Raw genomic sequence first — 26,303 nt, forward strand, 5'->3', positions numbered from 1 at the left:
AGTGATTGACAGGGAAGGGCCTAGCCCACTGTAGGAATTCTCCCTAGGCGTGTGATTCTGGTGCTGTAAGAAAGCAGGCTAAGCCAGTCACAAGGTCACAAGGAGCAAGCTATGAAGCACACCAACTCCATGGCCTCTGCATCACTGCATGTCTCCAGATTTCTAATTTGAGTTCCTGCCTTTGCCTCTCTCAATGGACTGTAACTGAGGGTATGTAAGCAAAATAAACCCTTTCTTCTCTAATTTGCTTTTAGTCATGGTGATTGGTCACAGGAGTAAAAATCCTAATACAAGATAGAAGCTAAAATAACCTCAGTGATGAACGGCCTACATATTTTAAAGTATTAATACCCTAACGATAGTTCTGAAAAGTTGCTTCCACCACCTTTTCACTTTGTAATATTTTTTCAAAATACAGGTAACTACAGATTTAATAAAAGTATTCTATAGGTTTTTTTTAAAGATCAATAATGCTTAAGTTAAGCTTAAAACTAGGAAACACATAGTTTTTATTCCAAGCTAACGTTTTTAGACAGTTCATGATCTTACTCCCTCATCTGTAAGTACATAATATTCAGATAAAGCCACGAAGTTGGACTGAAGTGCTAGATCCAGATGCATGGCCAAGCCCTTCTGCCAGTGTAGCACTTACTTACTGTTGCATGCATCTTCTTCAATGTCCTCATCCTCCTGCTGCTGCCACAGCTGTCAATAGCTGCTACGAAATGCAATAGCTTCTGCACCAACTACACATAGTTTCCATTGGCAAGATGGACTTAGACGGTCCTTGTGCTTAGTCTAACAAGGTAAGCCTATACAACTCCATTCCAGCAGCATTTCTTTCATACAAGTTTACAACTACCTACTGTAACATACTTAGATGTAAAATGGCAAGCTATAACTACTTATGAGTTACACTCATCCATATCCACCTCCAACCTTATTGTCAAATTAGCCAATGTATAAGAAGCTTCCCATTGTACATGAATGTATCTGGTTACCATAGCAACTAAATCAACAAAGAACTATAGTAGCATCTGGTTCTGGATCATCCAATATCCACTGGCAGAATGTAAGAGTATGTTACTGATAAATTTACTTTGTTTGGAAACTTATAGTTCTAGTTAACTTGTATTTCTGGATTTGGAGAATGTTAGTGTTTTCGCTTACATACAAACTATGAAGACACACGGGGAATGAAGCAGTGTCTGTGTGCAAGGTGCTTAGCATATACCTGGAAATAATCGTCTACCCATGGTATAAATCTAAAAGCGGCTCCACAAGTTTAACCCATTTGGAAGACATAGATGGAAACTCAGTGTGACAGCTATCACTGATGACTATGTTCAAATGATGTAGTGTTTATACCAGGTTATAACCCATTTCCCATAAATCTGTAGAATAAAATGTAGAAATAAGTAGCTTCTAGAATACAGTTATAAAACCCTAACCCATCATAAGCAGTAAAGTGTTCCTGGTGCTTGGGGATCCATACATGCAGGCCAAGTGTTCTATCACTAACCTACTTTCCTATCACCAAAGTAAATTTTACAGTACCTTCTTTAACTCAGAACTTTTATAGATTTTGTATAAAATCATCACTGGTTTCTTTCATTTAACATGCTTTCGAAGTCCATTCAGGAATTACAAATACTGAAGTAATTCATATTAGTATGTGGTTGAATGATATTGTACAGATACACACATCTTGTTTATCCATGTATCTGTTGGTGGATATCTAAAGTGCTTTCATCATATCTGTTACAAATGATGCTGTACAATTTTAATACAGACACATCAGACTATCTCATAAAGTGGACTTACCAGATCACATGCCTCCAATGCATGGAGTCCAACTTCTGCATGTTTGCCAGCATGTGTTACCATGTACATCCATGTCCTGATCCTAATCTGAGAGGAAGTGCACTCAGCTTTTCAGTAGTTGGTGTGAGTTCTGTAACATGTACACTTTTGAGATGGAAGAAGCTCCTCTAGCCTGCTTTCCAAATGAACAGATGCTGTTTTGTTTTCATCAGAAAGGGGAACTGAGTTCACTCCAATACGGAGGGGCCTATCAACATGACCATGTGGCTCTGGCGCCTTAACTACAGTACCAGCTGAAGACCCCTCTTAGTTGTCCTGTATAATCATCTTGAGATTGCTCGACTGGACTTGTTAAGATCCCGTATCTGTATTCATAAAGAACACTGGCCTATAGTATACCTGTGATGACTCTGTTTGACTTAGGTATAATACTAATCCTACCTTAAACATTTCTGGAATTTACAGCAGAAGCCACCAAGCCTTTCCTTTATGAGTTTTCATTTTTATATATGTCTGCATGTACACATTCACACACAAATTTTCTTTCCTTGGCATTATTCTAATCAGACTGAATTTTTTTCTTTATTCATTTTATTTTTTTACATCCTTCTAGATATTGGTCTAGTTCAAATGGCATGTAATTGTATAAACCAATTATCCTTTTTTTTTTCTACAAGACTTTATATTCTTGATTTCAGTATTGTAAGCCTTTTCTGTTAAGTTTGGAACCTATTAGAAATTTGGTTATCTTTGCAAAGAACTTTTAATTTGTTTAATTGGCTATCTTTTAGCCAATTTGTTTAATTGGCTGTCAGCTTGTTGGGTATTTGGAAACTGTAGTGTTACATGAAGCCTGCCCTATTATTTCATTTTTTATTTTAAAGTTATGTATATATGTGTATGTCTGTATGGGAGTATGTGCATATGAGTGTAGTTTCCCATGAAGGCCAGCAGAGGGTGTTGGCTCCTCTGTAATACAAGTTATAGACAAAGTTGTAAGTTGTCCAATATGGGTGCTAGGACCCAAAACCAAGACCTCTGCAAGAGCAGCCCATGCTTGTAACCACTGACCCATCTCTATAACCCCAAAATTGGTCTTTCTATTATAAAACTGATACCTCTAGTAACTTTTTTTAACTTACATGTAGTTCAGTTAGAGTGCCACTTCTGTTTTGGTTACAGTTTGCATAGCATATGTTGTAACTTTTTAATCTCAATATTTACATTACCTATATATTTTAACAGGCACTCAGTAAAGAATGCTGAGATACTTAATCCAATAAACTGGAAATAAAAATTTGATGATTCTGTATATGTTAGTTTGGCACTAAAGAAGTGCTGTAAACTCAGAACAACAGAGGAATCTTTAAGGAAAGCACACAATCTTTCAATCTTGCTAAACTTGTTAACTGGGGGCTGATAGAACCAGAGGGTGCTCCAGCAGGGTTTTAAGTCTAGTACCTGTACCATTCAGTGCCCCTGCAGCTGACTATCTGGTAAGGATCATTCATGTGATAGAAATGCCACCCTTAGTTCTAAATAAACCTTTATAGCCTTTCCTACAGAAAATCTGGCAAAAACAGCAGACTCATTTGTGATTGTAGAAGCATGTGCTGGAAAGACCAGCACAAAGGCTTATCTCCTTACATCTCTGTGTTGCTGTAACCAGTTTAGATTCCAGGGGAATCCTCAGCTAGATTCTTTGTCAAGTTCTCCCCAAATTAAGAATGTGAAGAAATTATATACCAAGTAATAATCTAGAACATTATTTTGCTGTTTTTTGGGTTTGTTGTTGTTGTTGTTTATTTGTTTGTTTTGTTTTGTTTGAGAGAGAGTATTGCCACACAGCCCAAGGGTATTGCTACATAGCCCAAGCTGGCCAAAACCCCAGACAATCCTTCTGCCTTAGCCTCCTAAGTATTGGGAGTACAAATGTGCATTATGATCCCAGTATTAACAGTGCTATTCTTTTAAAAAGCGAGCTCCGTTTGCACTGTTTATGTGGTTGGTGTAAACATGAAGCTAACCACACATGGAGATGGTAACTCAAGTTCATGGTTCACACATGAACTTTGTAAAGCTGACAGCATTTGCCACTCTCATTGGCATCTTCCAGGGTCTTTCCCTTGTACCTTTTCCTAAGCCGAAACAATTCTCTTCAAGGATTTTTCTCATTTCACTAATCTATTTTTGAAATGTTTTTGGCTACCTGTCAATTATCAGCTCAAATATAAAAGTCAAAATATAACATTTAAAACCTTTATCAATTATTTTAAAATATATAATCTCATATCTTTGAATATTTTTGTAAAATATTTCAAATAAGTAGTAAAGTATGAAGTATTATATTCTTTACTTGTTAGTATCAACCAGACATTTAATATTGGTCAATGAGACGTAGATGCTCTTTGGATAAGTGTTAAGTTTATAGGTGTGTGTGTGTGTGAGAGAGAGAGAGAGAGAGGGAGGGAGAAAGGGAGGGGGAGAGGGAGGAGGAAGGGAAAGAAAGAGGGGAGGGGGAGGGAAAGGGAAAGGAGGAGGAGGGGGAAAAAGGAGAGGGGGAGGAGGGAGGGAGGAACAGAATTTAGAGTATATTTTTTCATCATTAATATTCTTCACCTGCATCTGTATGTTTCTTTGGTTTCTGTTGTTGTTTTGGTTAGCTTATATAGTCTTTTTACCTCAACACTATCCCTGTATAATATTCCTGTAGTATAAATTCAGGCAATAGAATACTGGTACGAATTATCCAAGCATTCTCTCATGAATCCCCTAAAAAATCTATCCCTACTTCCCTACTGTGGGTCATGTATACCACGTTCAATTCTTTCATGCAAAAATGCAATGAGCTGTTTTGTGCATGTGCCTCTACATACATACATGGGCAAGATTTTCTCAGCACAGTAGCACACACCCTTCCCAGCACTTGGGAAGTAAAGGAAGGAGGATCAAGAGTTTAAGGCCAACATCTAGTATCTAGTAAATTTAACATCAGTCTTGTCTTGTAGCTTCAGATAACCCCATCAAAACAGAGTGCCAGCAGTACATGAGAGCTTTCACTGCTCCACCAGCCTTGGGATGTGAAGCTGGCTAATATTTACTTTCTTGTTAAGTTTTGTTTTGTGGTGCTGGAGACCACACCCAGAGCCTCCTTGGGTTTAATTTGCAGTTTCTTCCTTTAGAGCACAACTCCAGCCTCCCTTCTTTCCTCAAGCCTTTCATTTACCCAGTGACTCACTCCCAGAGGAAAGGGCTCTTTGTATACAGGCAATCTGTGGCTCTACTTTCACTAAACACAAACTGCACTCTGGGTAAAAAAGCACTCATCAATAAGCCCATCAAGACTACCAACCACTTTAGTTTCTGAGTTACATGGATAAAAAGATGATTAAGGGTCCACAACATATCTAAAGATACACATGGAACCCTGAGACTGATATTTACTGGCTAAAGAATGGGAGTATTATTCATGTATTCTCCTGGGGGGGGGGGTGTTCATAAAAGATAATTCCAGCTATGTTAAAATCCTGGACTATTTTTTTCTAGTATACTCAAGTATTGGCAAGTAATAAGCAGTTTTGGCATTCAGTACAATATGCTGATTTAAAACTGTGCACTTAGGGACATCATTATTTATTTAGAAATTGTATCTTTTATTAGGATCCTTATACATTGTCTGAGAGCAGTTCCCCTTGTACATGCTTCTGAAACTTGTGAACCAATTCTAATAAAGCAATAATATTTTAAGAAATATTTTCCTGACTGCCTTGTTATTTAATCTAACTACAAGCAAAATTTGTTTCTATTAGAACCAGAATCAACATCATTTTTTACACAGAGATAGGTAGACAGACATGTATGCAGCTAATTTTTAGAGGAAGGAGCACAACTAAACCTATATTATAAAGTATGTAATATTAACAGATTTGGTCTAAACCATGTGTATAGTGTTTCTTACATAGTATGATTACATATTAATGAATGATACTGAGATTGTTTGTGTACACACATGCATAATATAGGAATATGGGAAGATGCACATGCATACACATGTAAGTAGAGACCAGAGAATAACTTCAAATATCACTCTTCAGACAATATTCCTAAGAAAAGAAAAGAAAAGAAAAGAAAAGAAAAGAAAAGAAAAGAAAAGAAAAAAGAAAAGGGAGAGGGGAGGGGAGGGGAGGGGAGGGGAGGGGAGGGGAGGGGAGGGGAGGGGAGGGGAGGGGAGGGGAGGGGAGGGGAGGGGAGGGGAGGGGAGGGGAGGGGAGGGGAGGGGAGGGGAGGGGAGGGGAGGGGAGGGGAGGGGAGGGGAGGGGAGGGGAGGGGAGGGGAGGGGAGGGGAGGGGAGGGGAGGGGAGGGGAGGGGAGGGGAGGGGAGGGGAGGGGAGGGGAGGGGAGGGGAGGGGAGGGGAGGGGAGGGGAGGGGAGGGGAGGGGAGGGGAGGGGAGGGGAGGGGAGGGGAGGGGAGGGGAGGGGAGGGGAGGGGAGGGGAGGGGAGGGGAGGGGAGGGGAGGGGAGGGGAGGGGAGGGGAGGGGAGGGGAGGGGAGGGGAGGGGAGGGGAGGGGAGGGGAGGGGAGGGGAGGGGAGGGGAGGGGAGGGGAGGGGAGGGGAGGGGAGGGGAGGGGAGGGGGAAAGAAAGAAAGAAGAGAAGAGAAGAGAAGAGAAGAGAAGAGAAGAGAAGAGAAGAGAAGAGAAGAAGAAAAGAAGGAAGGGACAGTTTCCTCAACCACCTACAACTCAGGTAGGCTAACTGGCCAGTGAGCCCCATGTGTCTACCCATCTCATTCCCAGCACTGGAATTACAAGTGTATGCCACTATATCAGGCTATAACAAACAAACATACATACATAGATGGGGCACTGAACTTAGGTCCTCCTGATTTCTCTCCACATCAAATAATGGAGTTATTTGGGTTTGGTTTTTTAAACAAAAGAAGGCATTATTTTCTCATGAAGCATCATTGAAAGCAGCATGGTGTAGACACAAAAATAGGCCAGTGGGAACTAGGATTCTGGTTTCATGTTTAAATTCTACTGGTCTGAGAGCTTCTCAGGAAGGCTTTAACAAGAGCTATTTTAAGTTACAAAGCAAGGAGAAGGTAAGTTCAGCTGCTGTGAAACCTGTGGCCCAGGGTCTGCACTGGGGTCTGCACTGGGGCTCTGGGACACAAAGGTGTGAGCTTTTACTTTATTGTCTCAGGAATCTGAACGGTAAGGTTTACTAAGTGGGAAGAGCTTGCCACATAAGCTATCTGTTTTTAATGTGCATAATTTAATTTACAACTTTTAAAAATGAAAAGCCTGTTTACTTTCTAAAGTTCTCATATCTGAATTTCAGTTACTAGTAAATCTTATTTCCCATTAACTACACACAACCATCACGGAGTTAAAATAGCAATAGCATAGTGAATACTTACTTGTCTCAGAAATGCAACTTTTAGGTTTAGGTGGTATAGGGGAAAAGAAAGGAAACATCTCTACTTGTCTAAACTGCTGTCTTTAATTTCTTCTGCTCAAGCAAACATCTGGATCCTGGTGGGAACAGTGGGTTCTGAACCACTTCAAGCTGGATTCTTCTTTTCTCCCTATTCTCAGCTTCTTGGTAGCCTTGAAAATGAACAGTCTTAAAAATCACAGCAGCCACTGGAGGGGGTAAAATGATGGAGCATCATAGACATTTCATCCCCAAAGAACTATCATTATTGGGCTCAGCTAGCAGTTCCCTGGAAACCATGGTCATGAGGCTAGCAGCACTGTGTTACTGCATGTCTGTCTAAAACAGTGGCAGAGGCTGACACTGCAACTGCCCATGGTGATAACCAACAGGAAAGCAAGAAATCCACCAAGGTTCACGGGCAAAAAAGCTAAGGAACACGGTACACAGGCAGCTTCAAGCAGCTCCAACACATCCAAGCAGGCACAGCCCTGCTGATTTGGGTGCTGTATCACTGGTTACTAATACTCCCCTATATGCATGCCAAGTATAAATCCCTTCACTATAGATAATGTTACAAATTCCTATGGCTTTACCACCTCTAATATCTTCACAATTTTAGATCACTGACTCAAGTTACATCTTTCATGAATCTAGCCTGTTAATCTTATTTTTATGGCAATTAAAACCATGGTATGTGAGTAGAAATCTTACAGTCAGCTTGATCCCTGTTCTAGTCTTTTAGAAGCTATGTGACTTTACCTAGTAACGTACAACCAAACATTACTGTAATTCATAGTTTCTAAAAAATGGAAATGTTCATTTTGTCTCTTAAGACTTTGGTAAGAATGAAGGAAACAATATACTGACAGGGTGTGACTCAGCCTGGCCCATGGCAAGGGCTTGAACGGTAGCATCATACATAATTTACTGCCTCTGCTGATACATCCCCCAAATCCTGAAAATCCTTTGAAGTCTTCTCATACTCCCTTCCTTAAATCCTAAATCTGCTGGTACTTCTGTTCTCTCTACTGTAGAGGAGTCCTTTTACTAAATACATATGACTTTGCCCTAAAGTAAGATTACCCCAGCTCATAGGTAAACAATCAAATGTGAATGGAGGTCAGCCTATATTTGGATGTGACCAGCAACAACCCTCAAGGATAGTTCTCAAGTGAAGATAATTCAGGCAGAGCCACTGTTAACCTGTGATGGACACATAGCATGAACAACAAAACTTTTGACCTACTGTTTTAAAAAGGATACTTATAGTCATATTATCCTCCTTTTCCTGATTGTGCAACCTGTCTTGTTGAGTGTTCTGCTGTGCCCACACAGACTCAAATGAAATGCCTGGGAGATTTTATCCTCATTCTTTCTTCTGACTTTGCTTATTAATTCTACCTAATTAATATTTCACAAATTATTTATCATAATTTGACCTTGACTGAGGTTCTCTTTGTGTTTACTACTTCCCCAGCTTTATGTCCCTTAAACATTTTCATTCACATGTAACAGATTGCCTCTCACAGAAATAGCCAGTTCTCAAGGATAATAGAGGGCATGGCGGGAGCTACCCTTCTTATACCAAATCATCCAGTCCCATCGTTACAGCTTCAACCACCCACCTAGCACATAGTTCCCCTTTTCTAAACCATGGGGGATGGGGGTGAGGGCGTTACCAAGTAACTAAGAAACACTACTGGCATATTAGGACTAAGCAATCCCCTTTGTTCTGCCTTGCCTTTCATGAAGCCTCTTCCAGTGAAGTGCTCAGCCCAGGCTTCCTTGTAGCCCAGGCTGCTATCTCATTCCTGTAAGCCTTCTTTGGGAAACACAAATACTAAAAAGTTTCTGATAATGCATCAGCATCTCTGTATTGCCTCTTAGTCTCCAACATAAGGCAAAAGCCTGTGGACACAGATTAGACGGGACACAGAGAAATCAGTAAAACAGACTAACTAGATGGAGACAATTATGATTAAGACTCTCTCTCCACAGGACTTGGTGAGCAGTTCTGCTTCTATTGTAGTGCTGGGGGTCAGATCCAGAGCCTATCACAGGCTAAGTACATGATTTATCAAGCTGCATATCAGCCCAGCCCAAAATTATCTCAACCAACATCTTAAGTATATTCAATCCATTTAAAAGACAAATGCAAAGAAGTCAGAGAAGGTAAATTTAAATTAGAAAACTGTTGGGCTATGCTGACAGGAACCTGATATAGCTGTCTCCTGAGGGCCTCTGCCAGTGCCTGGCAAATACAGAAGTGGATGCGCACAATCATCCATTGGACGGAGCACAAGGTCCCCAATGAAGGAGCCAGAGAAAGTACCCAAGGAGCTGAAGGGGTTTGCAGCCCCATAGGAGGAACATCAATATGAACTAACCAGTACCCCCAGAGCTCCTTGGAATTAAACCACCAATCAAAGAACACATGGTGGAACTTGTGGCTCTAGCTGTATATATAGCAGAGGATGGCCTAGTCGATCATCAATGGGAGGAGAGGCCCTTGGTCCTGTGAAGGTTCTATGCCCCAGTATAGGGGAATGCCAGGACTGGGAATGGGAGTGGGTGGGTTGGGGAACAGGGGGAGGGAGGAGGAGAAAGGGGATTTTCAGCGGGGAAACTAGTAAAGGGGATAACGTTTGAAATATAAATAAAGAAAATGTCTATGAAAAAAAGAAAAAGAAAAAAAGAAAACTGTTGGGCTACATTTGAAACCAGAATCCCTGACTGCCCCTGACATGGACAACACGTACAAAGCTAAGCATCCCTCCTGTGATGCTCAAATTCCCCAAAATTGAGCAAAGGTGGAGCTCCAACAGCATTAGTCACTTCTACATGCTTGGATTCCTCTACCACTGAGGAGATCTCAGATCTAACCTAAAGCATACACTTTGGAAGACAGTTTGATAGCATCCTATAAAACTAAACACTGCTTTATGATGTGACCTAAAGCCATTCTCTTACTGTGTATACCATGAGATGAAAATGAGATTCACCCTGAACTCTGCACCAGAAGGTTTAGGTTTAAAATGATAATATAAGTGTCCAAAACTCAGAGTAACTAAAGTAGGTTTTAAAAGAAGACTAGACAAATGACCTAGTCTAAAACATCCACACAATGAGGTGTTATACAATAATAAAGCAGAAAGGGGCCATTAAACCATGACCAGACACTGTCCAGACTATATTGTGAAGTCAGAGTAACCAATCTGAAAAAACCTACACTGTGAATTCAATTACATGGCATCCAGGAGAGATAAAAGTACAGAAGACAGGAGGAAAACCATGGCTGCCAAACCTCCAAGGACAGTGAAGGAGATGAACAGAGGAAATATGGGGCTTTTTGTAGTTGGGGAGTTATTCCATATATGATAATGTAAGTATAGTGTATACACATGGCAAAACTCACAGGCTATAGAACACTGAGCAGAAAGCTTAACACTGACATTCACCGAATCATGATGTTTTGGTTGCTGAAGGACTACACATAAGATAGTGGCTCATTAGATTATATTAATTAGTGATATCATTTTGGTTGTAATTTATGTATTAATATTTAACACTAATGTGATAATGGAGGAAATCACTGAGAAGATGGTATATTAAAATTCTCCATATAGTCACTCAATTTTTCCTACAAGCCTAATAGTATTAAAAACATCAACAACAAAAAAAAACCCTCATTAAAGAAAGTTCTCTTTGAAACAAATAGAGACTATTACATAAAACCACACAGATCAAAATGCAGAGAACCAGAGATTAATCATGTGATACCCGTTCCCTACTGATATATCTAGAGCACAACTTCCCAACCTAATGTACAGGGATCATTATCTAAAAGGGGGGGGGGGGGAAGGTAAAACCAGAAATAGGAAGGTTGTTGTGAAACTTGTCTCCTAAAAATAAAGCCAGGGAGACTACACTCACCAATGTGGCTTCCTAAACAGGACCTGAACAATGACAACACCAATCAAACAGCAGGGGAAAGCAAGAGGTCCCCCCGCCCCAAACCCCCAGCCAAAGACCTATGGGCAAGGACTGGGAATGCCTAGTCGGGGATAAGTCTTCTCCAAGAAGACTTCCCCAATCGGTTATCCAGAATCAAGTGGTCAGCCCGTCAGCCCTGAAATCATATCCATACAGACAACATAATACAGACTGATCAGTGTGTGTATGTCTTTGTGTGTGTAGTTTCACACATTTAAATGCTCTAAATGGCTGTGTCATCTCTCCAGCCTATGCTGTATGGTTTTATATATTCTACCACAGCTATTGGACCACTATCCCAGATTAATGCTTTAGTGTGTGCTGTTCTCAACAGCCATTTGTACTACTGCTGCTATTCACAGTCTCAGATTCTATGGAACTTTACCAGTAAAATCTCCTTTTTGAGAGAAGAAAAACAAGACCTAAGTCTTTGTGGTTTTGGCTCAGCCTGGTAGTGTGTCTTCTCTCCAACAGAATACAGTTATTACAGGCAACCAGGGCAATATGCTGTGATTAACTCATTAATAGATTCATACTGAAGTCAGTGACTGGCCTCAGGCAACATATGTTTACAAAAATCTATCAGGAACTCATGAAAGTACCTAAGTGTCTGCCACAGCTGTGATTAGTGTGGGGGAAAATAAAACCTTACGGGACTTCCATCTGACCCTGAAAAGCAAGTCAGCAAAAAGAAGGTGAAGCTTAAGAAGGTGTGTGAGCACATATGAAAACAAAAACCAAGACAAAACTTTTCTAGCGGAAAGCAAGAACAAAAGCCTACTTCTACTGGTTACTCAATAGCAAAGACAGCAGCCCTTTAGGCTAAAATATCCACAATGACAAGACATGAGGTAAAATATATTTGTTTCCTTACCTGTTGTGTTCCATCTGCACTTACAATAGGGGCAGACAGAAGAGAGATGTCGCTACTTAAAATCTGAGCTGTGTCTAGCAAAGGTGGGTGTTCTGCCATTATCAATAAGGCATCAAGATACCGGAAAGCCCTCCAACTCTGCAAAACAAAAAGACATAACCACTGAAGTATACATCCAGAAAACACATTAAAATACAATCAGGAATTGCCTCACTAACAAACAAACTGTCCAAGGAAGACCAAAAAGATCACCTGACTTCTTTTCTCAATCAACTACTTGGGAAAATGTATTTCATACACCCTATCCAAGGTAACTATTAGTTATCCTCAACCTAACGCTAATACCACAAACTCTATTTACACTTTCTGCATCTCCATCCTTCCATTCCTAGATAGGGATTATTTAATTTACCCATCACTATTTAATCTACATCCTGAAAGACATCAAACAAACTACAATGGCTGAATGAGGTAACTGTACCTCTGACATTTTTCTTTGAGCAGACAAGGTAAAATTACAAAGGCTCAATCTCCCTCATCGTCCTGTTTGCCTTGAGGCACTCACTATACAAAAAGAATCATGATTTTCTACTGAATCCTCACACAAAGTAACACAGTTTAAGGGGGAGGGGGAGTTGTTCAGGATCAGGGCAAGAGCCTTCAAGTTTTAAGTTTTAAGCTCTTCCAGTATCCATTCATCTGCTCTGAGAATAACTGTACAGCACAATGAATCTTATGTGAATGAAAGGGTGTACTAGCACTCATACGGCAAGGTGGGATGGTAGAATTAGTTTATACTGCATGAACCAATAAACATCAGCAAACTGAGCAAAGTGACCACAGTCACAGGTGCTACTAACTCGACGCTGAGCTTTATGGAGTCATTTCTGGATGCCTGTCACATTCACCAAGTCAGTGCTAAGGGACAAGACATTCAATTTTCAAAGATGAAATTCACACTATTTTAAGTTGAATCTGCATAGAAACTCCCATAGAAGTTGACTCAACTTGACAACAATTTTCTGTTTAGCTGGATTAGAAAGTGCTGAGACTTTTAAAATGCATTCAACACAGGTACTTAGTGATGATTTCACACTAAAAATGACAATAGAGAACACTGTATCTGATTAGCTGTCTCATGGAAAGGCACACCACTTAAACAGTGTTTATACTACATACACATGCAAATGAACACATTAACTTCTGCCATAATGTACATTACTAAACTACTAAAAGACTGACAAAAAGTAATACTTTGAATCACATCAAATAATTTCTCTGTGGAATTTACAAAGAATTTTAAGGCGGCAAAGAATCTTTATGTTATTTTGACTCTTGCAACTCTCACAATTTTATTATGTAAGAGCAGACACTTTCAGGAAGTAAACTCCCAATTAAAGAGAGTGTGTAAGTACTTCATTTTTGTTCCCTGCTTCCTCTTTCTTTTTCTTCCTTCACCCCTCCCTCCCCCTTCTCCTTGTTATAATAGCAATGAACTTGTATTTCATTAACAGACAGCCTCTCAGTGTCATGCAGGCTAGACTCCAACCCTCCTCTGCTGTGGTCCCCTGGGTCCACAAGGCCACAAGCTCCTCCTCCTCCTCACTGCACTCATTTCTCTTCTCTTTTTCCTTTTCATGTGTGTGTGGACTGAGGACTGAGTTACATCACAGACAACTGAAGGAATTCAAAGTACCAATAAACAAAATATTCTCAAAATCATTTATTGGTTTGGAAAATTAATTTGAACTTGGAATGGCATATGACTGGGTGGGCACCCTTAGGAGGAGAAAACCTGTCTAAGACTATGTCAAGTGGCATTGAAACTAACAAAATAGCAATCAGTAACTAACAAAGTCTGACAATCATTTTGAAAAAACTCTTCTAGTATCTATCAAAGTTTGTTTCTCATGCTAGGATTTGAAGCCAGGCCAAGTGAGGCAGGCACTACCACTTAGATCTACAGTCCTATCTACCAAAGCTGGGCAGATACATGTAGTCGATGCTGTTTATGCTCTGACCATAAAGACTCACAACAGATGCCCAAAAGTAATGCATGCTCTTATTGAAAAATAAGTGGACCAATACACATGTAAGTATATGAGTTTGTAGCAACTTGATTTGTTAATAGTCCTTTAAAACCAGAGACAACCTAATGCCCCTTAGAAATCAACCAATCTATTCAATAACTATATAAACCAAAGAAAATAATAAACTGCCAATTCAGAGAACAAGGAGTAAAATTTCTCAAATACAATGTGAGTGAAAAACAGAGAGAACACATACTGTTCAACTCTGAAGAAAGCTCAAACACAATGTATTGTTAGAAATCAGCACACTGTTGCCTCTGGGGAGTTAAAGATGGGGGCAGGGAACAGTTTCTGGGATGCTGACTCTGTTCTGTGACTTGACCCAGGAGCTGTTAAATGGACCACAACTACTAAATTACAAACACTACATGTTCATCTTTCATGTACTGTTCTGTACATTTTTTCAATACAATAATCTTTGAAAGTTAAAGACCACATATCTCAAACTGTCTAGTAAAACCATTCAATAAATTCAATACTCATTCATGAAAAAGATAAAAACTGAACGCAAGAAAAAATAGAAGACTATATATGAAAAACCACAGGGAAGATTATATGTAATAACTAAGCCTGGAAGTTTTTTTTCAAGATCAGGAAAAGACAAGAATGCCCATTTCTATAAATACTTATTTCAAATATTTCCCTTATATTGCTATTATACTTATTACATATAGTTGTTTCACAAAGGCAACTTCTTTCAAGTTATTTCATATACTTTGACCATATATATTTATTCCCTATACTGTCTCCACTTACACTTCCTCCTTTTCCCACAAGTATTCTTCCTCTTCCTCTCCATGTGTCTCTTCTGCTTTCATGCCGTTCACTCATGCATGTGTGTTCACATACATGGTAGATTCATATCACATACATAGTAATAAATATATGTTTTGTTGTTCTAGATCCACAAGTGAGAGAAAATAATACTTGTCACTCTGAGTCTGGTATATATTGCTTAATATGATGAACATCCAACCAACCATTTCATTATTTGTATTGTTCTTTTTGCTTCCATTTCATTATTTCTTGCCTAATCTTTGCTATCATTCCAATATTCGCTAACTTTATATTTGTTCTTATTTTTCTAAGATCTTGAGATGCAAAACTCAACTGAAGGTGAAGCTGAAGAGACAGCTCAAGGGTTAACAATGCTGACTATTCGTTCTCAGCACCCACATGATGGCTCACAATGATCATCATTTTAGCTTCAGGAGGATCTGACACCCTCTTCTGACCTCTATAAGCACCAGGCATGCACATGGTACACACCCATATACCTGCAGGTAAGCACTCATACACATAAAACAGAATTTTTAAAAATGTTAAATAAATTATTTGGTATGTCTCAGATTTATTTTTTAGTATGTTAGCTATAAACTTCTCTTTGAAATGTTGTGATTAGGAGCTGGGACATGGGTCAGTGAGTACAATGCTTGTTGAACAAGCATAAGGCCATGGGTTTAGATCCCCAGCACCCACCTGAAAGCCAAGCATGGCAATGCATCGACACTGGGGAACAAAGACAAGTAGATGCAGATCCCAGTAGCTCCCTGGTTAACCAATCTGGCATAAGCAGCTAGTTCAGGTTCAGTGAGAGATCCTGTCTCGAAAACTAAGCTCAGGATATTAAGGTGAGGTAAGGTAAGACAGGATATTGGATGCCCTGGATGCCAGCCTCCAGCCCCCAATTGCATACTCATGAACAAGTACAACTGCACACATGTGCAGAACCCACCCACCACACATAACCAAAGATTTCTAGCTTTATTAAACTGCGATCAGTTAAAATACAAGAAAGTATTTCAATTTTCTTATACTCTTTAGACTCACTGTGTGTTCTAAAATATGGTCCCTTTCAATGCATGTTCCATGAACTTCTGAGAAAAAAAAATGTATATTCTTCAATGTTTGGGTACAATATTCTATTGATGTCTGTTAAGTCCATTTGATCTGTAATATCATTTAACTCTATTTCTTTTTGATATTTTTGTTGGAGTAAGATACTCAAGTAACCTACTGCCATATACTGAAGTCAATCTGTGCCTTTATATTCAGTAGTGTTTGTATTATGGGTACATCCATATTCAGCATACATACATTTAGAACTGAAATATCCTCTTGAGGGATTGTTCCCTTCAATAACATGACTGTCCTTATCATAATTTTGGTTTGAAGTCTTTGTGCAGTAATATTACTTCCTATACCCACTTGCTTTCTAGTTGTATGTACTTACTTGGAATACTTTTCCCCTTTTAACCTAAGGCTGTGCTTACCTTTGACAGTTGTATGTGTTTCTGATATACTATATGTAGATGGGTCTGGGTTTCTTTGTTGTTGTTTTGTTGCTTGAGAGAGGTCTCTCTATGTAGCCCTGGCTGCCATGGAACTCACAAAACTCTCCTGCTTCTGCCTCCTGAGTGATGGGATTTAAAGTGTGAACTATCATATCCTGCTTGGGTCCAGTGTTTTAATCCAACCTATAGGTCATTATCTTCTACATAGAAAATTGAACTAGGAACACTCAGTATTGTAAGGTATGCATTAACTCCTGTCATTTGGGTACTTTTATTTTTTTGATAATATCTGGTACTTTCCTAATCATTTGGTTACCAACCTAGTGAGTAAAGTCTCTTTTGTAGTTTCATGAATGTGTCTCTCGCCATTCAGAGTATAATTCCTTTTAAGTATCTTCCCTAATGTTTTGTTAGTAGTCATGAATTTCTTTATCATAGAAACTTTTTCCTTCAATTTTTAAGGATACCTTTACTGAGTATAGTAAATCTTGGTTGGCAACTATTGTCTTTCATACCTTGGTATATATTATTCTAAAAGCTCATAGCTTTTAGATCCTCTGTTGAGAAATCCATCGTTAAAGTTTCCTTTCTGCTGATGTAATAAAAAACAGACAAAGGCAACTTTCAGGAGGAAAAGACTTATTTGACTTATCCTTCCAGGTCACTGAGAGAAGTCAGGGCACAAACTCACATGAACTTCAAGGCAGGTCTGCTTGCTATTCCATACACAAGCATTACCTCTAACCAGAACATTCACTCACAGCCAAGAAAGGATGCAGAAATCATGGAGACATGCTGCATGTTGGCTCATTTGCTTGCTTGTTCTCATGCTCACACATAATTAGTTTCCTTATATAGCCTAGAAGAACCACCTGCCTAGGGAGTGGTACCACCCACTGTGGACTGGGTCATTCTATGTCAATTAACAATAAAGAAAATTCCTCAAGACATCCCACATATCAATTTGATCTATGGAATGCTTCAACTGAGACTCTTCCCTCAGGTTAATTCTAGGCTGTGTCAAGTTGTAAAGTTAACTAGAATGTCCACTGTTATCTTGATAGGTTTGCCTTTATAAGTGATTGGTGCTTCTCTCAGACAGCTCTCAATAGTCTCTGTTCTGAATACTTACTGTTTTAGGCAGAGTGTGATTTGGCATACTATTTTTTGAAATACTGCCTACATTGGATAGCCACCTCCTTCACTAGATTTGGAAATTTTCCCACGCCTGTCTTGAATACATTGTCTCTTGTCTTTTGCTCATTTTTCTTGTCCTATACCCATGATTTGTAAATTTGGACTTTTAATAGTTTCCCATAGATCTCAAATGTTGATTTTTTATTTCAATTTTGTCATTGAGTATTCTAATTCTCTTAGCCTGTCATCAAGCTCAAACACTAACTTCCATTTAATCCTACTGGTAAGGTTCCCCACTATGTTTTTTATTTCATTTATTGGCATTTTCATTTCCAAATTTTCATCTTTTCTTCAGTATTTCTACCTCTACTTAATTCCTCTTTCATATTCTGTAATGACTTCCTCATTTCACCCGGCTGTTTGTAGTGACTAAATATATCAAGAAGTTTATTCATATCCTCTTGGATTTCATTCAACATTCTTATAATTATTCTTTTGAATACTTTGAATTTTCATCTAATTCATTCTCACTGGAGTCAATTACTATTTAATTAGTAATTTTAAGGAATCATGTTGCCTTGACTTTTGTGTGTGTGTGTGTGTGTGTGTGTGTGTGTGTGTGTTGCTATTTTGGCACTTGTCTCTGGGATTAGGTTGTTTAGATTTATTTTCAGTCACACACATTCTTTTTGTAAGGATTTACAATGTTCAAATGGAACTAGACTCTAGTAAGGTTGTAGTTTTATTTTTCCTAACAATGACGCTAATTTTTGACACATGTATTCAATGAACTTATAGAAGTTCTAGCTAGAATAGCTATATAAGAAAGGGGGGAAAAAAGGCATTTAAATTAAAGGCAAAAGTAAAATGATATTTGCATACACCATATTATTTCTAGAAAATGTAAGGATTTCACAAAAGTTATGATTGATAAAAAAATTACCAAAATTCCAGGATATAGAGTCAATGTAGAAAAATGAGTTGTGTTACTATACACTAACAATGGACAATCTGAAAAAGAAATCAAGATTCAATTTACAGTAGCACCAAAAAGAATAAAGATGGGGCTGAGGACACAGCTCAGCAGGTAATTCTGTACGAGTCATGCAGGCCTGACACTGACTTCAATCTCCAGAACTCATATAAAAAGCCAGAAGGGGTAGCCCCATCTATAACCCCAGCACACTTTTGTTGAGATGGGAGACAGAGATAGGAATCACCTGGGAGCTCTTAGGCCAGCTGGCCTGGAGTAAGGAGCACAACCGCAGAAACAAGAAAAGCCCTACCTGACTCCTGAGTAATCCTCTGACCTCCACACATATACTATGGCATATGCATATGTGCACACACATAATAAACGAACAAGCAAGCAAATAAACATATACTTAAAGAAACTTAGCCAAGGAGGTAAGACTTGTACTCTGAAACTGTAATATTTCACTGAAAAGGGTAAAGATCCAAATAAGGAGAAAATACTATATGTTCATTTATTCAAAGATTTATTTTGAAGATTTTCAAACTCTTCAAATGTTCTACAGATTCAATGAAAGAGCATTTTTTAAGGGTGTTGAAAAAGTTGATCCTAAAATTCATATGGAACTTCAAAGGACTGTAAATAGCCAAAACAACTTTGAAAGAGAAATGAGATGCAAGATTCATACCTCCTATTCTTTAAACATATAAAAAGCCATGTAGTAATAACACATATGGTACTGGTATAGGAAAAGACAACTAGATCAATGAACTATAGACCTCAGAGATAAGCTAACATATGGTCAATCTTCTATGAGTGCTAAGACTACAAGATGGGAAAGGATATTTTCTTCAACAACGAGGTCATGAAACTGAGATATTCCCACACAGAGTGAATCTGGACTCATAACACATACAAAACTTAGTAAGTTAAAGATCTAAGAATAAGAATCTAAGTCCTAGATAACAATAAACAGGAAAGCTTCATGACACTGGGTTTCTTCTATATGTACATACACAGCAAAAGCATAAAACAGACATAGCAGTACATTTAACATGAATGTTCACACATCAGAGGACTCTACACAGAAACAGAGAGCCTTCAGAACAGTTTAAGAAACTGCAAACTGTCATAGTGAGGCAACTACAACCCAACACACTGGGTAGCTCAGACACTACTCAGTTTTGGAGGCTACAAAGTCAGGTGATGTGCTAGCTAGCTGGCTCTTCATGGACCTGCTTCCTCTTTCAGACAGCTATCATCTTCGTGTTTTCTCTAATGAGGGGGAGGAAGCGCCTGTGCCCCCTCTTATAAGAACATTAATTTCATTGTGGGAGCTCCACCTTTATGACCTCATCTTGGGTCTCATTATCTTCCCAAAGCCCTGCCTCCTGACATCATCACACTGAGGGTTAAGGCATTCAAATCAGAATTTTGGAGACACACATTCAAAACTTAACACTGCCATTACCTCTTCCCCAAATTCATGTCTTTTTCATTCTGTCACAATGGTCCCAAAAAGTATTAATTTGTTTTAGTAAAAATTCTAAAATTCAAATTTTCATATTAATATCACCTATACCAATCATTGGGAGAAACTCCTGACTTATTCCAACATAATTCTTTTTCTTTGAACTTGTGAACCCTTTAAATTGTGTGCTTACAAATATAATGATGGGATATAGAAGTTTTGTCCAGAAAGGGGAAAGCAAAATGTAATTCTAAAAATCTAGCAGTACAAATACCATAAGGTCTAAAGGCATAATTACCTTTGGTTTAATGCTCTGTTTTCTAGACCTACTAGAATCACACGACCTGACAAGGTGATCCATCCCTTCTAGGAGTGTCAGGGGCTATAACAATAGTAAGTCTCTGGCACTTGGTAGTCCCTCTTGTCCTTGGTCCTTTACAATCCACATGGCCAAGCGCAATAGATGACATAATCTCAATAGTTGAGAGGCTAACAAAGGAAGACTGCCATGAGTTTCGGGCTACCTGACTTACATACACAGTGAACTCCAGATCACCCTCAACTACAGAATAGGACTGCTTATTCAGGTACAGATTTGCTTTCAGCGCCCCAGTGGCCAACTGCCTTCTGAATAATGAAGCATTTGCTTTATCAAGCTTTGCAGTAGCTTAGGTGTCTCCTTTGAGATATAGACAAATGTGTCCATTTATTACCACTCTGGCTGACTATTTAAGGAAACCACTTCCAGATTTTTAAAGTTTGTTTTCCACGCAGTTCTTCCATCTTAGGTTCTTTGACAGGCACGTTATAATCTTCATAAGTTTTCTAGACTGCAACTTAATCTCAAGTCAGAGTCTGCCAGGACAGACTTGGGTTGCCCTGCCTGTTTTGTACCTGGCAACCTCCTCAGGAAAGCTCAACCAATCACAGGCTTATTTTATTTTCCCTCTTTTGTGGAATTCTAATGTCTCAAGTAATATTGTTCCAGGCCCTTTGTCTAGTTTTTAGTAGTTTCAAGACAAAAAGCAAATCCAATCCTTTTTACTTTCTAATGTCAAGGGACCCACATTTGTGACTCGTTTTTAGTGTACTCAATAGCCAGTAGAATGGTAATCACATGTGCTAGGACAAAATGGCTATTGTAGGAGGAACTCAGCCAAGCAGGCACAGCCGCAATGCTGGCATATGTGCTGCTGATACTTCCTCCCTGAACCAACCTAGAATCTTTCAGGACAACTAGAGACCATTGATGCTGGACCAGGCAATGGAGCCAGCCATTGAGAAAAAGATAGTTTCATATCTGGCTACTTGAGAGCCAATGAGATGCTGGGAGGGGGTATAAAGGTTTGCCCAGTTCCTGTAATAAATGAGTTTGGTTTTGCCACTTGCCCAACTTCCAGAGTCTGTGTCCTTGACTTTGTGCCTTTTTACCCCAATCCCCAAGGGTCTTGGTCAGGTTGCAAGCAGCAGGCTATGCTTTAAATTATGATTATTTTTTAAGTGTATACTCCAGACTTCACTTCTTGGAAATTAGCATGCTCTTGATTCGACCTTACCTAAAAGAAAAACTGAAGCTATTTACCTAGCTTTTACTTCAGTATAAGACTTGAAATTACTAGCAACCTCCAGAATGAGTTTTGTTCAAATGTGTCACCTTAAGCTGGGGTTGCATGGGGCCTCTAACTCAGGATTCTAGCACACCTGGCTGCATGAAACAGGCAGCGTAAGTACAAACCACAGGGATGAAAATTGGTAACCTGTAGAGCTATCCTTAGTTCTCACTTTAATTGATCTTGGAGTAGATGGTGTCTTTAATCAGTAAGGATTTTTAAGTTTAAAAGATTGTATTTTAAACTACATTCATTATTACTATTATTGTTACATAGATTATTAATAAATAATCTAAACATTTCTTACGACATATTTATCAAATTCAGCTCCACGTGTCTACTAGAAAGGAAAAATGGGTACAACAGGTAGGATGGGTGGGCCTCATCCCCAAAGGAACAGAAGTTTGGGGTCAGTATTGAAAGCCACTGTTACTACTTTTCTTAGTCTGATCTAGTGAACAGCATTTAATTACACATTCAGGAAATATAATCAGTCCCCATTCCCCCAGAACAAAACCACACTATAATGAAATCTGGATTCAGAGTAAAGTTAATTCCAAAGAATGCTTCACACATATGCACACACACACACACACACACACACACACACACACACACCATTATAGAGACACTCTGGGCAATGTAAGCTCGGCATGGTGGCACACACTGTAACCCCAACACTCTGGAAGCAGAATCAATAAGATCATTGTAAGATGGAGGCCATCCTAAGCTACACAGCAAACTCCTGGCTAGCCTGGGCTATACAGAGCAAAATCTGTGAGTCTCAAAAAGAAACAAACAAAAAAATAAAAACTATGTGATACAAGATATAGAAATAAGAGCAAGCCCAACCCAGTAACAGACTGAGATTGGCCACTTAACAACAACCAAACATGTTTTTTAAGTAGCATTATCTTCAACCCTTAGACCCTGGTGTCTTGGTGTGTGCAGGATGTCTGAGATACTTCTAGAGTCAAAAAGTAACTACACGTGGGTTAATTCTACTCTCATCTGCAGATATTTTATTGGCCTCTGTAAAAGTTATTACTTTTTATGTGATAGATCGTTCACTTTGGTCTTATAGAATTTCAAGTTCCCAACCTGACTCCTTTGACCACATTAACTGCTTAGCAGTTCTACTCACAGCATCATGGCTTGCACATCTATGCAGATGCTGCAGAGTTGGAGCAACTTTGCATACTTAACATGGTTAGCTTCACCAATTACTAGCAAAGAACAAATTTTATCACAAGAAAATTCTGTTTTGATGTTCTGTGAAACAGAACAGAGCCTTTCAGTAGAACACAGTAACTTAATGCAGTGCTTTCCCAATTCTGTTATAAACCTCTAACTACTCCTGGGCTAAAAGTTATTTTCCATAAGCACATCATTTCTCTCCATCCTGTTTATCAAGAAAGCTTGTCCTTACTCTTAATACACAATGATTTCTCTCCAGAGTTCTAACACCAAGTGTCTTTAGAGTTCTGGGGGTGCAAAACTTGTCTTACCTTCCTGATCCCCAGGAGTAGCTTTGAAAGAGGAGCTTTTTCATGTGACATGGAAGATGGAGGTATGTGGAAGATGAAAAACATTCACAATTATAATTTGTGTAGTGACAGAACCTGGGACTGTGCACTGCCTAAACAAGCACTCTGCTGCTCAACCACAGCTACAACTAAGAATTACATCTAAAAAGGTAAAGCAGGGAGGCAGGAATGGGAGGACTGTGGACTTGCTGGCCTGTCATCTGGCCTCTGGCTACCTAGTCTAGCCCCAGATTCAATGAGATTGTGTCTCAAAGAAGTAAAGGTGGAGAGCAACAGAGCAGAACACCCAGAATTTTCTGGCCTCTGCACATGTACTGGCATGTAAGTACATGCATACATCAAACACACACACACACACACACACAAAACAGTAAGATTACTTTGGATAGCAGTTAACTTACAAAAGTTAAGAATCACTAGTGTAATTCCTACTTCTTTGAATGTGTTTTACTGAAGCTCAGACACACCATTATATTGAAATTGTTATTCCCTTTGACATTTTGTTTTTGAGTCTTAGCCTTGAATAGCCTGTTATTTACTATAACATGTGTGTGTGTGTGTGTGTTCATGGGAGTATGTGTGTCAGTCTCACTTCATGTGTATTAGAGACCGATGTGGGAAGGCAGGCTTAGTAGCAAGTGTCTTTGTTTGCCGAGCCATCCCATTGGCCTTGATATTGTTATTTCTAAAACTATGAATAAACTTAAAGACTGACTGGGAAGCTTTCACAAGTGAAAGAAAATAATATTTAAAAATACACAGGAAAGGACAAAAACTAAAACTTCCCAATAAAGAAAATGATTTGGAAAAGGACCGATCAGAATTGCCCAAACCCAACTGTCTTCAGTTTTGTTAGCAGATTTGTTACACCACAAAGGCTTTACCTGCTGTCATAAACATATACATATAAGCATAACTTTTTCTTTATTGTCTCAAATCCAAACTCCACTTCTAAAGCTTCACAACTGCAGTGGGTAGCATTCCTTTTCCTCTGCATGTGCAAGTGGTATTCTAGAGCAGCTATTATACAAATAAAGTCACATGTACGACTCTCTTAGGTTTTTCATGCAAAATATCTTGAAGATTTTCATTAAAAATTACTTTCATAGCTCTATTCCATGTATCTGCTGGTGCCTAACTTTCTATTGTTAATTTATTCTTCTTTTGGAATTTATCTGTGTGTGTGTGTGTGTGTGTGTGTATGTATGTGTGTGTGTACAATGCTTGTGAGTGCAATACTCACAGAAATGAAAAGAGGGCACTGGATCTCCTGGATCTGGAGTTCAAGGTAGCTATGAAGCACCTGACATGAGAGCTGGGAATTGAACCTGAGTCTCTACAAGATCAGTACACATCTGTAACTGCTGAGCCTTCTCTCCAGCCTCAAGCTTTTCTTTTTTTCTTTTCTAGGCAAGGTCTCCTTGTATAAGTAACCATGCTGGCCTTGAACTCACAGAGATTCCACTTCCTCTACTTCATGAGGGTGGGGATTCAAGGCACCTGCCAACACATCTGGCATACTTGCAGTTTTCATTTATGTTTGCCTTCATCTGCAGCTATAGCCATGTAGTATCAACATTCTCCAGGAATCTATGAAAATATTTCTATATTATAGGTATGATTCAAAAGTGTATTGGTAAAAGTAGACAGAAACTGCTACTTTCTTCATAAAAAAAAAAAAACCTATTTATACTCTGTTCAGTAATTCTTGAGTGCATGTTTTCCAGTTTGACACTACTAAAATTCCCTGATAATTTGCTAGTTATGTACTTCAAAGTTTTTAAGTCATCTCTCACTGAGGTTTTAAGCTAAATTTCTCAAAATCCTCCTGTGGCTGTCTCCAGATCTTTTATAAGATCGTTTATAAGATCCATTTTGGCTGCACGTATGTGTTTGCACCAGTTACATCACTGATCAGCAGAAGATGTTCTATCTCCTGGAACTAGAGCTGTGGATGGTTATGAACCACCATGATGTGACTGGAAACTGAACCCAGCTCCTCTGAAAGAGCAACAAGTTCTTTTAACCACAGAACCATTTCTCCAGCCTCAAGATTTCTGCATTATTATTTCTATGAATTTATTGGTCATATTTTTTCCTATTTTCTATTAAGCTATCTTTGTTACAATAATTATAGGCAAACTTATAAAGCTCCAGTTTTTTTTCTGTTACCTGGTGAATACTGTATTCTAGTCTCTCAACTGCCTTTTTTAAATGATGCCAAAACTGGGCAGTCTTCACCTCAAGGATTTTTTAAAAACTACCCCCAAAATTTTTGACATTTAGTCTTTTTTTTTCCCCTCTTGGATATTTAAGTTCATTTGAAACTTAAGAATACCCAACTATATGGAAGACTTCCCTACACTATTAAAAGCTAAGTTTTCCATTACTCAGTAGTTCCCTATATTTTCTTTCTCTTGAATTTGATTCTGTCCCTTTGATAATTAGGCTTATCTCTACCCAGACTCTTACTGCTTTAAAGTTAGACTCCTGGGGCTCAAGAGTTGCTCAGTGGTTACGACCACTCACTGCTTTTCAAGAAGATTTCGACCACTCACTGCTTTTCAAGAAGATTTCGGTTCAAGCCCCAACACCCATATGGCAGCTTATAACTGACCATAACTCCAGTTCCCAGGGATCTCTTGCCTTCTTAAAGACTCTGCAGACACTAAACACATCTGGTGCACATACACACATGCAGTCAAAACACTCATACACATAAAAACAAATACATCTTAAAAATATAAAGCTTCACAAAGATTTGATTTTTACCTTTGATAAGTAAGCCCCCCTTGTATTTGGCTATGTGCCTCTATAGCTTCCTCCATCTTCCAATTTTGCAAGTGTCATTTTAAAATGACATTAAATTTCTAATTAAAATAATGATTTTTTATAAACTAATATGGTTAAGAACTGCCACTTTGTAATAATTAGTGAGTTACCAATTTCAGAAAATTTTCTCCATTAATCATATTTTCTTCATTTAGTTATTACACATTTTACAATTTTTAAAGTATTTTATAACTTACAATTGCTCTTTTTCTTAACT

The 26,303-nt window shown here is 38.8% G+C and overlaps 1 protein-coding gene across 7 annotated transcripts in view; it reads right to left on the minus strand.

The window, feature by feature from the left end:
• Fndc3a (fibronectin type III domain containing 3A) overlaps nt 1-26,303 on the minus strand; it is a 152,984-nt gene that overhangs the window by 115,878 nt on the left and 10,803 nt on the right. For 5 of the 7 annotated variants that reach the window (XM_021181265.3, XM_021181263.3, XM_029469236.2 and 2 more), the window contains exon 2: nt 12,133-12,270. In XM_021181265.3, the coding sequence (XP_021036924.1) occupies nt 12,133-12,231 (99 nt within the window). In that variant the 5' untranslated portion in view covers nt 12,232-12,270. Of the gene's footprint in view, nt 1-656; nt 799-12,132; nt 12,271-17,031; nt 17,112-26,303 lie in introns of those variants that run through there. The other 2 variants (XM_085828756.1, XM_021181267.3) reach the window with 2 other exon arrangements.

This window comes from Mus caroli, unplaced genomic scaffold (genome assembly GCF_978045245.1).
Source record: "Mus caroli unplaced genomic scaffold, Mus_caroli_1 scaffold_12, whole genome shotgun sequence".
Taxonomy (NCBI): Eukaryota; Metazoa; Chordata; class Mammalia; order Rodentia; family Muridae; genus Mus; species Mus caroli.